The sequence below is a fragment of the Cnephaeus nilssonii genome (genome assembly GCF_951640355.1).
Source record: "Cnephaeus nilssonii genome assembly, chromosome: 4".
Taxonomy (NCBI): domain Eukaryota; kingdom Metazoa; phylum Chordata; class Mammalia; order Chiroptera; family Vespertilionidae; genus Cnephaeus; species Cnephaeus nilssonii.
The window spans coordinates 50,744,092-50,760,077 of record NC_137075.1 but is presented as its reverse complement, the minus strand read 5'-3'; the positions used below and the strand labels follow the sequence as shown (position 1 = coordinate 50,760,077).

Here is a 15,986-nt window from a genome sequence, read left to right as displayed (position 1 = left end):
CAAACAAGGTGGGATCTAGTAATCAGGAAGACAAAGTAAAAAAAAAACCACACACACACAACGTTTAAGCTGTTTAGCTGATGGGGAGGCAGGCACCTTGGAAAATCAGAAGGCCAAACTGCAAGGTAAGGGCTTGATAAACAAGCGAGGGATTCTGTGTGCTGAGGTTTAGGAATGGCAAGCGCAGGGGCCACAATCACTGCACCAGGGGAGGGCAGGGTCTTGGGGCTCAGGGAAGACCTAGCTCATCCTAGCCCAAGGGTGGAGTTACTAAGCGCTTGGGCGTCTCTAGGCAACCGATAAACCTTCCCTCTCCAGAATCAACTCTTTTGTAATTGGCTCACGAACCCACCAATGGGCGCACAGGAGGCGCTTTCCCGCCACGTCTGGCGCCCGCTTTTAAACAGCCTGACTTGTGCAACTGCAGGCGGACTTCTCAACCAACCTTGAGCAAGGCGGAGACTTTCGCTTCCACGTCCCGCCCCACCCCGGCATGGCCCCGCCCACCAGGAGAGCCTCTAGTGGGCGATTGAAGGAGGCAGCTGTTCCTCAGTAACATCAGGACTCCGGGTTCGGTTGTGACTAGGAAGGAGCTAGCAGATAGGAGCCTGGCTCTGGGGGTTTGCTAGAAGTTGGACTTCAGCTAGAGTTTCCCCGCGGTGACAGCATCCGCGGCCTCCGGTGAGTTTCGCTTAGCCTCCGGGCTTGGGGGGTACAGTTAGAGGAGGTGCGGGAGCCTCCGGATTCTGGCGGAGGCTTCCGGGCGGGTTGACCCGCCCCCTCCCCAAATCCCGCGGAGGTGCATTGCCCTGCGGGAGCTCAGCCTTTGACTTTGAAGTGTCATCCTGCTTAGCTGTGAACTCGGGGAGGCCCTCTTCTCTTAGGCTGCTGGGGTGACCCTGAGCCTCTACACTGGGGACCCCCTCCGTGGTCACCCTGGCGCCGCGCCTGGCTCACAGTGGGTGGTCTATACTCGTGTGTTGACCGAGTGCATGTGACGCTGGCAGGCAAAGCCCGCCATCCCAGGCATCCTGGGCTCTGTGCAGCTTCTGTCTACCGGAACCTGCTTGCTGTGCCATAGCTGACGCCAGACGCAGCTCCTGGGTAAGGCCTTTGATTCATTCATTCGTTCAGCCCGTGGGTACTTGCTTACTCGCTGCATCCTCTGGGATCCCTGACTTGATTTGTCTAAGCTGCTGTCATTAGCACTGATCACAGATTATTGTCATCCTTTGTTTATATGTTTAGTTTCTTCCACCAAGTCCTGTTAAGTTTTGTAATCTTGAGCAGTGCTTGGTAAATGGTTGAATGAATGAATAGACCTCCTAAACCTGATATTGCAAGTCTAAAACAGGCTAGAGTGCTCCGGCTATTTCCATTCTAGAAGAGAAGCAGGCATGTAAGCAAATAAGTAGAATTTACTAGCTCTCAGAGCTCTTATAAACCCCTTTTGTGGCACCTAACGTTTTCTATCTTATGGTCGTGAACTTACAGTGTGATTTAAGCTGAATTTCGTGGTATCCTTTCACCATATGTGACACTATATATGCACTTCCTAGATATGTGAATGCATTCAAGTTCATTGCCTTGGAATTTTCTTATGGCTGGAATTGAAGCCATAAGAAAAGCATAAGAAATATAGACCAAAAGTGGAAAAAGAGTGATTAATTCCATGGGGGAACAGGATAGGGAGGGCATTTTGAAGAAGGAGGCATTTTTATCTCAGAAGGGGTTGCGTTATATAAAAGTTTCCCACAGGCTAAACGTTTACCTTTTCTCAAATATTCTGAATGCTCTCTCTTCCTTTAACCTCTTTTGTAGCTGGCCGACTCTTATTCAACATTAATGTCATAATAATAACTAAAATGTATTGGTTGCTACACAGTGCTAAGCACTTAATATGCATTATCTTGTGAAGCCTTATAGCCAATCTTGGAGGTAGGTACTACTTTTGTCCTCATTTTACTAAGGGACAAATGGAAACACTTTGCTCAAAGTTGGGCATCTTGTAAGTGGAAGAGCCAGGTTTGAGCCCAGGTTGTCTGAATGAGTGTTCTCATTCTTCACTTCCAGCCGTATTGTGTCCTTGAACATCTATTTCTGATTAGAAGTCGTTCTGTGAAACGTCCCTCAGCCTTTTTTTCTTCTCAAAGTTAATATTTACTGTTACTTTTCTCTATTATAAAATTTATGACAATGTATCATTGTAACTATTAATTAATATCATTGTTTCCCTAAGGAACTGTTAGCTTCTCACGTCTGGTACTATGTCTTGGATATATCTAGGATATAACCTGGCACCCAGTAGGTGTTCAGTAAAGTTTTATCGAAATAATGAATCCATATAGGGTAACATGAATGCATTATATTCATTTAACCAGGACTCGTGTGCCTACCCTGTCCAAAGAGTAGGGTAGATACATTTAATTTCTGCCTTCAAAATGCTTGTAGACTCTTAAATGAGGCAACAACAAAATGTTTTAGTTTAGCTTAACGTTTTGTCTAACTAAACCCCCATTGGTCTTCCTTCTCATTGCAAGGAGAGCAAAGACAACATAACCGGGGACAACAAAATGAGTACTGAGGCCGAGCCCTGCTAATTTGAGTGTAAGAAAGGGCACACCATAGTCTTGATAATAGGTTCAGAAAAGTGACCTAGCTGGAAGGAAGTATTAACTAGCTTGCTATTAAAAAAGCATACTGGACACATATTTTGCCTCTTGATTTTTAAATGATCAATCAATAAATATAGAAATATTTAATTTTTATTAGTGGCATAGTATTGCCAGATTTATTCAAGAGTACATTTACTAGCCCTGGCTATTGTGGCTCAGTGGTAGAGTTTAGGCTCGAATACTGAAGGGTTTCAGGTTCGATTCCCAGTCAAGGGCACGTACCTGGGTTGCAGGTTCATTCCCTACTCCCGGGAAGCAACCAATTGATGGATGTGTCTTTCTCACATGGATGTGTTTCTCTCTCTTAGTGGAAAAAATGTCCTTAGGTGAAGGTTAACCAAAAAAAAAAAAATTGTCATGTCAGTTGCCTATTTTTAAATTGTTTTGTGTTTTTTTCTCCTCAATTTTTGTGTGAGAACTGTATATTGGGACTTTGTCATGTATTTTGCAAATATTTTTCTCATTATTATTATTATTTTATCTTTTGACATTTTTAGTGATGTATTTTTCCCTGAATAATTTTTAACTTGTTAATATTATCTTTTGCTTTATACAAAACTTTTTGTGTGGTTAATTTCTGTCAAGTTTTTCCTTTATGGCTTCTGGGTTTATTATCTTGCTAATTCTTTTTCTAAAGCAGGCTCTTTTATTGTTCTGAATATTATAGTAAAGTCTCTGGTAATTAGTAGAGGTTAATAAGTTGAAGAAGAACATTGGCTTTTATTTTAAATTTTAATTAAAATGCTAATTATCTTTTTAGTCTTTTTTTTCTTAACCACAGTTAGTTTATCAAATTCCCCTTTATGCCTATAATAGTTCTTAAGCTCTCTGGTATTTCACTTTTCAGAAAGAAAACTTGTCTGTATCTTTTCTTCTGCAATGGAGAGAGATTTTGGCCTTTTCAGATATTTTCAAATTTCTTCTTTAATGAGATGGTTTGAATTTAAAATGTAATTTAAAAAAAGATGTGCTTTGATCTTTTACATTCTCTTAACTTAAAAATCAAAATACCAGCCCTGGCTGGGTAGGTCAATTGACTAAAGTGACGTCCCCATACGCCAGAGTTGCGGAGTTTGAATGCCTGGCAGGGCACATCCAAGAAGCAACAAATGAATGCATAAATGAGTGGAACAAGAAATCGACGTTTCTCTCTTTCTCATTCTCTCTCTCCCCTCTCCCCCTTCCTCTCTAAATTCAATAAATAATAAAAAAATGAAAATACCTTATAGAATTCATTATTCGCTATCTGAGAAAAAAGTAGGCTCCTATAAATCTTTTTTTTCTTCAATGTTCAACACATTACTGGCATGTTAGTGAAAGAACACCTCCCCTTCTTTTACCTAATAAAGAAAAAATTAACCCAAATGCCACCGTCTGGCTTTAATGATAAAATTCAGGAAGAGGTGAATAAGAATCAAAAGCAGGAAAGATTATTTATGCCTGGAGACTTTCGGGAAGTCTTTAAGGTCTAGCTTCATCTCATTTCTTTTATGGAGCCAGGGTTTAAACGGCCTAGTATTTCCTTTATCTATAGATTGTGTAGACTTGATGTTCACAAGCAGTAGTGAAAAAAATCATGGACATGAGCTTGTATGTTTCCCCCCTCTCCATTTCAGCTCTACTATAGACTTGTAGCTCAGGGGTGGGGAATGTCTGGCCCATGGGCCGTATAAGGCCCGTGAAATCATTTGGTCTGGCAAAGCATTAGGGGTGAATTAATTAAGTGTTTGACCAAATAGCAGGCTAGTTTTTAAGTTGATAATTTTGGATGGCCTGCAAATGATGTTACAAATATCCAAATGGTGCTTGGCAGAAAAAAGGTTCCCCACCCGTGTTGTAGCTGCTGGGGGGAGACAGGGTTTAGGCTGCCCAAGCATAGATATTTTCCCTCTCAGTGAAAGAGAACACATGTCCCCTCCTCTTAGCCCTGGCACAGGAGCAGCAAGGAGCAGGGCAGGCCTAGGCAGCAGAGGCTTGGCACGTTTACAGCTGATGCAGGGAGTGTGAGTCTATAGAGTTGAAAGTGATGGGCAGGGTGTAGGGGTCCAGGAGGGAGGGATAAAAAAGGTGGACTGCAAATTAGAGTTGGGCCAAGAAGCATAACTCAGACCTTGAAAAAACAAAAACTGGACAAATGGGGATTTCAGCATTGAAAATCCTGTTTGTGTTGACCTGTAATCCCATATTTCTCCTACTTTAAAGTGCACATTTTTACCATCTACAAAGTCAGGCTGCATTTTAAAATTAATGATGTGCCATAACTTAATTGGCCACATCTTTCTCTTGGTGGTACAAATGGAACCGTGTCATACCATCCAGGGGGCCTCGGATCTGATGAAGTGGGATATCTTTTCCGTTAGAGCTGTTGGCTTATATAAAAGTTTGTGATCATAGCTCTTAACTGTTCACACGAAGGAGTTGAGTTCTTTATGGCAACATGCTTCTGGATGGCTGGGTCCATGTTTCTTATTTCACTTCCAGCTTCATGACATTTTAGAGCCTGAACAGTGTAGCGAATGAGCTGTGGCTCAGGCTCACATCAAAGTGCCTTTCACTGGCACCCGGGAGGGTCCGCGTGGAGGGCAGTAGCAGGGTAATTGATGGCGCCCGCCTCCTTTTCTGTCAGGATTGTTCAGAGCTTTGAAAATCCGGGTCGTTTCTGTGTAGCGTCAGGATCCCAAAGTATAATTCAAATCATCGGCAGCCTTTTCGGCGCAAGTGCTTGAAAACCCATTTCCTGCTGCTGCGTCTGCCACGGCGGTTACCATTCTCCGGGGAGCCCCGGCTGTTGCCTTTGGAAGGGGAACTCCACAGTGGTACCACTTCACAGCCTCCACTTCTGTTTTTCTGGAGTATTTTTTTCTCCTGGAACCTGGTTTTATCAGGTTTAAGAGCAGGACATTAACCACTTATAGTTTAGTTGTGTGCAGTATGGAGTCCACCCGATTGAAAATGGTTTTTGGGTTCCAGTGATTAACTCAGGGGTTAGTGGCTCATTTGTGTAAAACATGAACTTTGGATTTGTGACATTCAAAGGAGGGAGCCATTTGTGGAGGGTACTGCCTGTGCCGTACCGAATACGTCCAATTAGAAACTTTGAGCATGTTCTTAAGATTTTTATGTTTTGGGACATTTCTAGTTTATTATTATTATTATTATTTTTGTGTGTAAACTAATATCTTACTTGTAAAAAAAGTCTTTATTGTTGGAAGTATTACATATGTCCCCTTTTATCCTCATTGACCCCTTCTAGCCTGCACCTGCCCCTCTGCCCCAGGCCTTCACCACACTATTGTCTGTGTCCATGGGTTATGAAGTCTTATTGTTTTAAGTTATATTTTTCAGAACACTGGAAAGGTCTAGTCATCAGTTTATAACATTTTTGCATTTTTTTTTCTGCAAATTGCTGTCATACCACTATTTTCTGTGAATCACAATTGATTTGTAGTAACTCCCTTTATATTGGGAATACTAACCATTGGTCACACGTGAGTTGCAGATGTCTTCTTTGTGTACGGCATCTTCTGTATGGTTTGGTCTGGCGGGAGTTTTGGGGTATTTAGAAACCAGACATCTTTCTCGTCCCGCAGGAGGACCATGTCACTAGACTTTGGTAGTGTGGCACTGCAGACACAAAACGAAGATGAAGAATACGACAACGAAGATTATGAAAGGGAGAAAGAGGTGAGTTGCTCAGGAAAAAAAAGACTCCAAACCCAATCGTAAACAGTTTTATTTCCTCATCAAAATTATGTCCTTGTGTGTCATATTGAAGGAGTTTATAATCCCCCCTGAAACCTGATCAATACTTGGACTAAAGGTGGATGAGTGGAAGGCTTCCTTTTTTGAGACGAGAATAGAACACAACCTTGCATGATGCCGCTAGATAATGGTTGGATTCTCTAGGCTGTTTCATTTAGGCCAGGGGTCCTCAAACTTTTTAAACAGGGGGCCAGTTCACTGTCCCTCAGACCGTTGGAGGGCCGGACTATAGTTTAAAAAAAACTATGAACAAATTCCTATGCACACTGCACATATCTTATTTTGAAGTAAAAAAACAAAACGGCAAAAACACCCGCATGTGGCCCGCGGGCCGTAGTTTGAGGACGCCTGCTCTAGGCTGTTTCATTTAGGTCAGTGATGGGCAACCTTCTGAGCTTGGCGTGTCAAACTTCGCCAAAAAACTGAGCATAACTCGGGTAGTGTGTCACTTTGAGGAAAAAACATTATTTCGCAAATGTTTCATCCTCAGGAGCAGCAAATGTTTCATCCTCGGCATGCGGCCGCCTCATCGGCTGCGTGTCATCAGAAATGGCTACGCGTGTCAGTGCTGACACGCGTGTCATAGGTTCGCCATCACTGATTTAGGAGGTAGTAGCTGGCTTTGGAGGCAGAGGCCTAGAATCTAGCTGCTTGGAACATTGCGTTGACCAAGTGTGGCAAGGTCCTTAGCTTACTTCTTAGTGGAGGGCAGACCATTTATAAGAAAACAAATGAATGAAGTAATTTGAGTGAGTGATAATTTAGCACTGATAAATGATAGGGGAACAAAATAGGGTTATATAAAGCAACTGACAGGGAACTGGGGAGGAGGAAATGTTTGAACTGAGGCTTGACTTATGAGAAGGAGCAGCCTTGCAGAAGCCTGAGGAAAAATATCCCAGGCTGCCCTAGCTGGTTTGACTCAGTGAATAGAGCGTCGGCCTGCGGACTGAGGGGTCCCGGGTTCAATTCCAGTTAGGGGCACATGCCCGGGTTGCAGGCTCGATTCCCAGTGTGGAGCGTGCAGGAGGCAGCCAATCAGTGATTCTCTCTCATCATTGATGTTTCTATCTCTTTCCCTCTTCCTTCCTTTCTGAAATCAATAAAAATATATTGAAAAAAATATTCCAGGCCAAGACATCAATGAGTGTAAAGCCCAGAAGTCGGAAAGAGATCCTGTGTGTCCGCCAAACAGCTGTTGGGATTGTGTGAGCAAGGGCTGAGTGGTGGAGATGGGGCAAAGAGGCGGGCTGGGCCAGATCTCAGTATGTCATGGTGAGACGTTTGTAGTTTGTAGGAGCAATGGGAAGCCAGTGGAGAATTTTAAGCAAGGAAGTGATATCTGACCATATTTTTGAACGATCTATGTAAATGCTGTGTGGTGCATAGACTAAAGGAGAAAGGAGTACAGGGAGGAGATTTTATATATATATATAGTGCTTAATAGAATTCTTGGCACGTAGTAAATGGTGGCAATAGTGATAGTAGCAGTTGGTGCAAGTCAACTTACTTGTTGGAATTGTTTTTAGTTTGAGTCAGATTTCTCGATTGACTGTGATAGCAGGTTTCTTCTGCATTGAGTCTACGCTTGACATGGCACTTTTCTAAGTGGCCCATCAGTGTTGACAGGAAGCAAGGAATGGGGTCAGTTGCCCTTGTGGTTGGCAGTACAGTTAGGGCAGAGATACAAAACTGCCAGCTCAGTGGGTTTTGTCCACAGACATGTATTATTTGGTTGTATGGTATTTTTAAAATATTGAGTCTATATTTAAAGATTGGGAATTTTCATATAACAGTTCAGATTTTCTGGTTTGTCTTGAGACGTCCTAAGCCCTGGCCACATGCGGCCTGTGTCTGCAACATGTGGCAGGGGGGCTGGAGCTGAACGGTGGCTCTCCCTTCCCACTGGCCACGGTCCCCACCTCTCACACAGACATGGGCTCCGCTCTTGGACCTGCCAGCTTCGCTCTTATAAATTCTCTGCCAGGTCTCTGAGGGACTAGGCTTTGTGACCCTGGCCAGGGTGTTTGGATTTTGACAGGGTCCTTCACAGCAGTGTGGCAAGGACAGGGATGGGGATTTTCTGTTGCTTTGTGAACTCACAGCATGAGGTTTTCATGACCCCAATGGCTACTGGGATTCTTGAGAGGATCAGTTTAAGTAATTACTATAGTTGACTTTAGAGAAGAGGAAAAAATAAACTGACAGGGGATTTTTCATCAGAAAAGATAGTAGTAGAGAGATGGATAGGGTATTGGAGAAAATTTACTGCTAAGTGTATTGTGTGATGAAAGTTTTAAAGGGGTACTGGTATTAGTTAAGGAATCAATTAATTCTAGATAATATACAAAATAGCCATTAGGATAACTTCTTTTTAAAAAAATAAGTTTTTATTGATTTTAGAGAGAGGAAGGGTGAGGGAGAGAGAGAAACATGGCTGGGCTGCCTCCTGTATGCCCCCTACTGGGGATGGGGCCCACAATCAGGCCATGTGCCCTCACTGGGAATCTAACTGTGACCTCTTGGTGCATGGGACGATGCCAACCAACTGAGCCACACCTGCTAGGGTGGAATCATTTCTTGATAGATGATGTGCTGGGGTAGGGAATTTCCAGAGGCAAAGAAGCCCTTTCGAGGTAAAGTATCTGTGAATGAGTCTTTCTAGCAGAGTGGAAGAAAATAACACATAGATGATGTGACTCTGACACGATGATTATGGTTCGTGTTAATAAAAAGTGTTTCATGTTAATAAAAAGTGGTTTTACCTTTTTTAAAAATTGCTTCAAGGTAAGAAGTACAGTGGATAAGGTTTCCATTGGATAGAGACTTTAAGATTTTCAGCAACAAACTTCAGAATTATTCATAAAAATCCAGCTATATATACATTTTGTCACTGCAAGTTAAAACGAGAAGTTGACTGATCAGACCTAAGTTGTTTGCATATCCAAAAGCCTTTTCGAACCTCCTCACTCCCTGACCCTGCGGTAGCAGAACAGTCAGATGTTAGCTGTGGTCTTTTCTTGCCTGCCTGGTTGGTAGTTGGGGGATTGCTGGCTGGGTTATGAGTGTTAGCAGTGGGCTAAGGCATATGGCTTTCCCTGCTTAGTGAATCCCTTTGTATTCAGTTCACTTGTGTGGGCGGAATGCCTGTGTCCGTGAGGATGTGCTGTCGGCCATATCTGACTCCGAGTCTACCTTGCTAAGGATTTTGAGATCCTCTCTTGGCAGAATAATCCTGGTTTTGGTCAGTTGCTAATACAAGATGCTTTACCAAGTTGAGTTTTAATTTTGGAGCTCTGGGGTCAGTTGGGATTTTGTCCACACTTTCTTATAAGTCACTGAGTAAACCAGAGTCAAATTCTAACCTCCATGCCCTCCTATTTAGCAGCGCTACGATCATGAACTTGCCTTTTCCATTTTTATTCCCTCCATTGTTTGCTTTGAAGAGCAAATGGAGAAAATGCATTTAATCTTCAGAAAAACAAAGGATTCAGTAAAGTGATTTAATATTCAGAGAACACTTAGACCAGTGGAATCTCAAGTCACAGCCCACCATGAATAGACCCCCCCCCCCTTTTTTTTAAGCTCTAAGAATTTTGCAGAAAAGGCAGTGCAATTGTTTCTAAATTGTTACATTCTAACTGGTATATTGGTAAACGTTTGGCTACTGTGGGCCAAGGCATAGCAGATAAATGCATAACCCAGAGCCTCACCCAGTGTTTCACCTGAAACTCCATCTCCTACCCAGTAAACAGAACAGATTAGGGTGCAGGTGAGTGAGGGCGATGACAACATGGAGCCATGGTGTTATGTCAGTCAATAGTCATATCATTCACATTCCTGACAACTTATTGGAGCTCATTACTTTCTTGCTGTACCATTTGAGAACTACTGATACAGTTCTCTTTCTTGCTACTAAGTAGACCTCATCCAAAACATGTTAGGCGAAATTTTACTGGGAAAGCTGGCCCAGAGAAGAGGAATTGAAAAGTTCTTTCATTAACTCATTCTTAATGTGACACTGTGATTTTACAAAATATTTTTCACCTAAAGTCCCTCTACTTTGGGATTTCACTGTCAGATATTAGAGAAATATAGTTGATATCGTGATAGGAATAGTTGCTATAAACTTCAAAGTTATTGGGAAAGCCCTGGCTTCAGGTAGATTGTCATTCGGGGTCTCCCGTTTGCTCGTATACAGGTACTTTATGCAGTGTCACCAGAAACAGCTCTGTGATCATTGCTTGGTTCTTGATAATAAAATTATGTACGTATGTACATATTTTGGAGCTGGTGGTTTGGGGCAGCAGTACTTAGTAATCTGTGCTATCCAGATAATATTTGCTGATGTTGGTTCATTTAGTGATGAAACATTTGAAACCTGGAAAACAACCTTGAGTAGAACGGTCGGTGGTTTAAGTAGCAGATGGCCAACAGAAACTTGCACCTGGCAATTCCGACCTGAGGCTCTTTGGGTTTTTCCATTGGTACTCCTCTAATAGGATACGAAAGCTCAATTGAGCTTGGAATTGTGCATTTTAGAGATACGGTTTCCATTGTATAGCCTTTCTTCTACTTTTTTTTTTCCTTTTTACTGCCTGATTTGATATAATTATAGAAGCATTTTAATATTTTGTCCCCAGTAGAGGGAGTTGTAAAGCTACTATTTGTTTACATTTTATATTATTTGACCTATTTAGTGGAAATTTCTTGTCATCACCCAAGAAAATCAAAGGAACAAATGGTTGAGTATTCATCCTTTTCTGATATATTTTTTAAGCAACTTCTTATACTTTATCTAGATTGGGCCTTTGACTGTTTCCCATAACATATAGGTATTTTTTCAAGGATGGTTGCAATGGGAACAAACACATTGGACTCTGGCAGCCTGCAGTTTGTATACAAACAGGTAGAAGTAAGTGTCTCCCAGTGATGATTAAATGTCCTGTAGAAGAAAATAGGTGTGGAAATGGAGAGGGTCAGTAAATGGAGTCAGCTCTGGGGCTGTAATCCTCTCTTCCTGGGCCTGCCCCGTACCTCCTCTGGGCCTTGGCTTGCTGACTGTTAGGAGAGGTTTGGCTTGGAGGCGCTCCTGTGCTCCTTCCAGGCCTGAAGTTCTATCTATTATGTGTGGTCTGTAGTGCGGCCGGTATTTGTCTCATGCTGCCATATTTCTTTTTCAGAGATGTGGCAACCTAGACAAAGTCTTCCCCACTAACATTATAAAATTTAGTTCAACTCATGGAATGGATTTTTTTTTTTTTTGGTATCCTGCACAGAATGTAATTTGTCAACTAAAGTTTTAGCTGCCAAGTTATTTGGCTTGTTATCAAGCCCATAGAGGGCCTTTTCAAAGATGTTTTTAACTTGGCTCTTAGTGCATATATCCATACAAGTATTATTTAATAATTTATCCTCTAAACGATCAGAATCTTTACAGCATACTTATTTATGAGGCAACTGTTCACAAGGCACACGAGTGTTGGCAGTCCATTTGCTGCCTTGCTCTGGGGAGAAGATGTATTGTACAGTTTGTAAGCTGAGAAGTCTTGCTTTCGTGAATATCGAGGATCATAGGCTCTGAATACTGTCTGCTTAGTTAATTTAAGTTCAAAATCCTAACAAAAGGTTTATGTGTTCTCCGTTTTACATTCACCCTACACGTAGGCTTGTTGGTGTTCTACATTGGGTTATTGTAAAGTTTTTTTTCTTTTCTTTTGAAGTTCTTTGAGTAAAATGCCCTCTTTTAAAGGAAGGAACAGTATGAAGTAGTAAAGGGAGAGAGGTGTATGGAATGGTTTAGAATGCACTTCAATAGAAGCCTTCCCAATAGCAAATTATCTTCTTTTCTAGGGAAGGTAACTCTTTAATTACTAAACTCAGCTGACTCACAGTAATATCCCACCGAGAAGATTGCATTTTTCTGCCAAAAAGTAATTTGATGTATTTGAAAGTAATGAGTGGAATTAAATCTTGTCGTTTATAAGGATTGTTATCTTTGCCCTTGAGTCTATTTGGTAGTGGGTTGATCTTTAATGAGGAAACTTTATAGTTTCTAAAATTTTCAATTTGGTAACATGCATAAGTTGATCTGGTAATTCTACATTTTATGGCACAAGTTTCCATGACCAAAAGCAAAATCCATTTGACAGTGAATATGAGGAGAGCACACCTAAAAAAACGTGTTTTTTTTTGTTTTTTTTCTTTCAGTTTTTTCAATTACAGTTGACTTCCAATATTTATTGGTTTCAGCTGTACAACTTAGTCGTTAGACATTTATATAACTTATGAAGTGATCCCCTCTCCCCAATAAGTCTTACACCCAGCTGACAGCATATGTAAATATTGACTATATTCCATATACTGTACTTTACATCCCAATGACTATTTTGTAACTGCCAAAAATTTGTACTTTAAAAAATTTTTTTTATTGATTTCAGAGAGGAAGGGGGAGGAGAAGAGAGATAGAAACATCAATAATGAGAGAGAATCAATGATTGGCTGCCTCCTGCATGCCCACACTGGGGATCGAGCCCGAAACCGGGGCATGTGCCCTGACCAGGAATGGAACTGTGACCTCCTAGTTCATAGGTTGACGCTTAGCCATGCTGGCTGGGCCAATTTGTACTTCTTAATTCCTTCACCTTTTTCACCCAGTCCCCCAAACGTTCTCCCCTCTGGCAACCATCAGTCTGTTCTCTGTATCTATAAGTTCGTTTTTGTTTTGTTTGCTTATTTTGTTCTTCAGATTCCACATATAAGTGAAATCATATGGTATTTGTCTTTGACTTATTTCACTTAGCATAATACCCTCATGTCTTGGCAAATGGTAAGATTTCATTATCTATTATGGTTGAGTAATATTCCATTGTATATATGTACCATGTCTTTATCCATTCATCCTTTGATTGGAGTATTTAATCCATTTTCATTTAGATTAATTATTGACTAGAGGACCAGTGCATGATTTAATCATGCACCTGGTGCACCAGCGGGCTGGCTGTCCGCCGGTGCACCAGGCCTTCCGAAAGCCTCCTGCGCGGCGGAGGCTTTCGAAAGGCCTTGTGCTGGAGCAGACAGCCGGCCAGCTCCCCCGCTTTGGCTTTTGATCGCGGGGGAGCTGTCCGGCTGTCCGCAGGTGCACCAGGCCTTCCGAAAGCCTCTGGCAGCCATGGCACAGACGCTCAGCGTCCTGCTGGCCCAATCAGCTACCCCGGCCACCCTGAGTCCCGCCCCCTGCGCCTCCTGCTGGCCCAATCGTGGGCGTAGCGGAGTGATGGTAATTTACATATTACCATTTTATTATGTAGGATAGGTATATAGTTATTGCCATTTTATTAATAGTTTTTGATTGGTTTTATAGTTCTTTGCTCATTTCTTAATCTCTTGTTCTCTTCTCTTATTTGTTGATGACTTTCTGTAGTCTTGTTTTTGAATTCCTTTCTCTTTATTTCTTGTATATCTTTTGTAGATTTTTGGTTTGTGGTTACAATGTGCTGCATATATACCATGCTATGTATATAGCAGTCTATTTTAAGTTGATGTCTGCTCAAGTTCGAACACATTCTAAAATCACTACCATTTTTTCCACTCCCTCCATGTTTATGTTTTTGTCATTATTTTTTACTTCTTTTGTGTGTGTGTGTATTTGTGTATATGTATCCCTTGATTTACTGTTGTAATTACACATGATCTTCCTACTTTTGCCTTTTAACCTAGCTTTATTGTTGGTTGATCCACTGCTTTTATCCACTTTTATCCACTGCTTAGGGTCAGTGAGAATTTTTTTTTCTGCATTATTTTCTTATTCATATATATATATATATATATATATTTTTTTTTTTTTTTTTCTTCCTCTTCTTTAACAATTCTTGTAATACTGGTTTGGCAGTGATAAATTCCTTCAGGCTTTTCTTGTCTGGGAAGTTCTTTATCTCTAAATGATAACCTGCTGGGTAGAGTAATCTTGGTTTAAGTCCTTGCTTCTCATCACTTTGAATATTTCATGCTGATCCCTTCTAGCCTGCAAAGTTTCTATTGAGAAATCAGTTTTATGGGAGCTTCCTTATAGGTAACAACTGCTTTTTTTCTTGCTGCTTTTAAGATTTTCTCTTTGTTTCTAAACTTTGGGATTTTAATTATGCTGTGTCTTGGTGTGGGCCTCATCAGGTTCATCTTGTTTGTGACTCTCTCTGCTTCCTGGACTTGTCTGTCTATTTCCTTTGCTAGGTTAGGGAAGTTTTCCATCATTTTTTCTTCAAATAGATTTTCAATCCCTAGCTCTATCTCTTCTCCTTTTGGTACCCCCATTATGTGATTGTTGTTATTTGATGTTGTCCTAGAGGTTCCTTAAACTATCCTCTTTTTTTTTATTTTTATTCTTTTTTGTTTGTTTGTTTGTTCCGATTGAGTCTTTTCTGCTACCTAGTCTTCCAAATCATGGAATTGATCCTCTGCTTCATGTAATCTGATGTTGACTCCAAGTAATGTAGTCTTCATTTCAGTTATTTTATTCTTCATTTCTGACTGGTTATTTTTTATTCCCTATCTCTTTGTTAAAGTTTTCACTGAGATAATCTATTCTTCCCCTAAGCTCATTGAACATCCTTACAACCAGTGTTTTAAACTCTGCATCTGGTAGATTGCTTGCCTCCATTTTTTTTTTTCAAGTTTTGTTCTGTTCTTTTACTTGGTACATGCTTTTTGTCTCATTTTGGCCGTCTCCCTATGTTTGTGTTTATTACGTAGAGCTACTACATCTCTCAGTCTTGGCAGAGTGGCCTTATGTAGCAGTGGTACAATCTCCCTATTTACCTGAGCTGAGTGCTCTAGGGTTTTCCCTGAGTCAGTTGTGTGTGCCCTCCTCTTGTAGTTGAGCCTTGATTGCTGTTGGCACATCAGTGAATAGGATCGACGCTCAGGCTGTCTGTCTGTGATGACTGGCAGTGATTGTAGTGGACAAGCTGTTGTGGATTTGCTTTAGTGAGGTTCTGGTGCCCACTGAGTTCCCCCTTTGGGTATGTCATTTGTGGCACTAATAGGGTGGTGCTCTGGTGTGGTCTGAATCTGGCCACCAGGTGTGTTGGTCTGGGGTCTCTTGGGGTAGGGCTCTCCTGTAAGCCAATGTCAGGCACTGCCTATATCTGGCCTGGGGCCACCTGGTAAGAAGAAGGGTACACTTTGATCCTGGGAAAATGGAAGCCTTGGGGGTGGGCTTTTATTCCTGAATGAGGACTCACCTCATTTATCTTCTCTCTGGCCTGAAAGTTATGGAAGTCAAGGGGATGTGGCCCAGCTATACCAAAGAACTTTACGGAGAACGTTTTAGAAGGTGAAGGAAATGATTTCAAATGTTAGCATATATAAAAACATAGTTTATAAGGCATTAAATACTGCAGGGATGATTTTGCTGATTGCTAAGTTTACTTATGGATCCAGAAACATACAGAACTTATTGCTTATACTCAATTAAATTTCCTTTATAGATACCAATTTTGTTAATGCCTTTTCAGTTACACCTGTGGTGTCACAAAGAAAGTTACAAGAGCT

General features: G+C 41.4%; 1 protein-coding gene across 5 annotated transcripts in view; it reads left to right on the top strand.

Moving 5' to 3' along the window:
* The first annotated feature begins 588 nt into the window (after positions 1-588).
* The window catches only part of CEP152 (centrosomal protein 152), a 91,956-nt gene continuing 76,558 nt past the window's right edge, over positions 589-15,986 (top strand). For 3 of the 5 annotated variants that reach the window (XM_079768670.1, XM_079768666.1, XM_079768668.1), the window contains exons 1-2: positions 589-681; positions 6,266-6,359. In XM_079768670.1, the coding sequence (XP_079624796.1) occupies positions 6,273-6,359 (87 nt within the window). In that variant the 5' untranslated portion in view covers positions 589-681; positions 6,266-6,272. Of the gene's footprint in view, positions 682-710; positions 1,105-6,265; positions 6,360-15,986 lie in introns of those variants that run through there. The other 2 variants (XM_079768667.1, XM_079768669.1) reach the window with 1 other exon arrangement.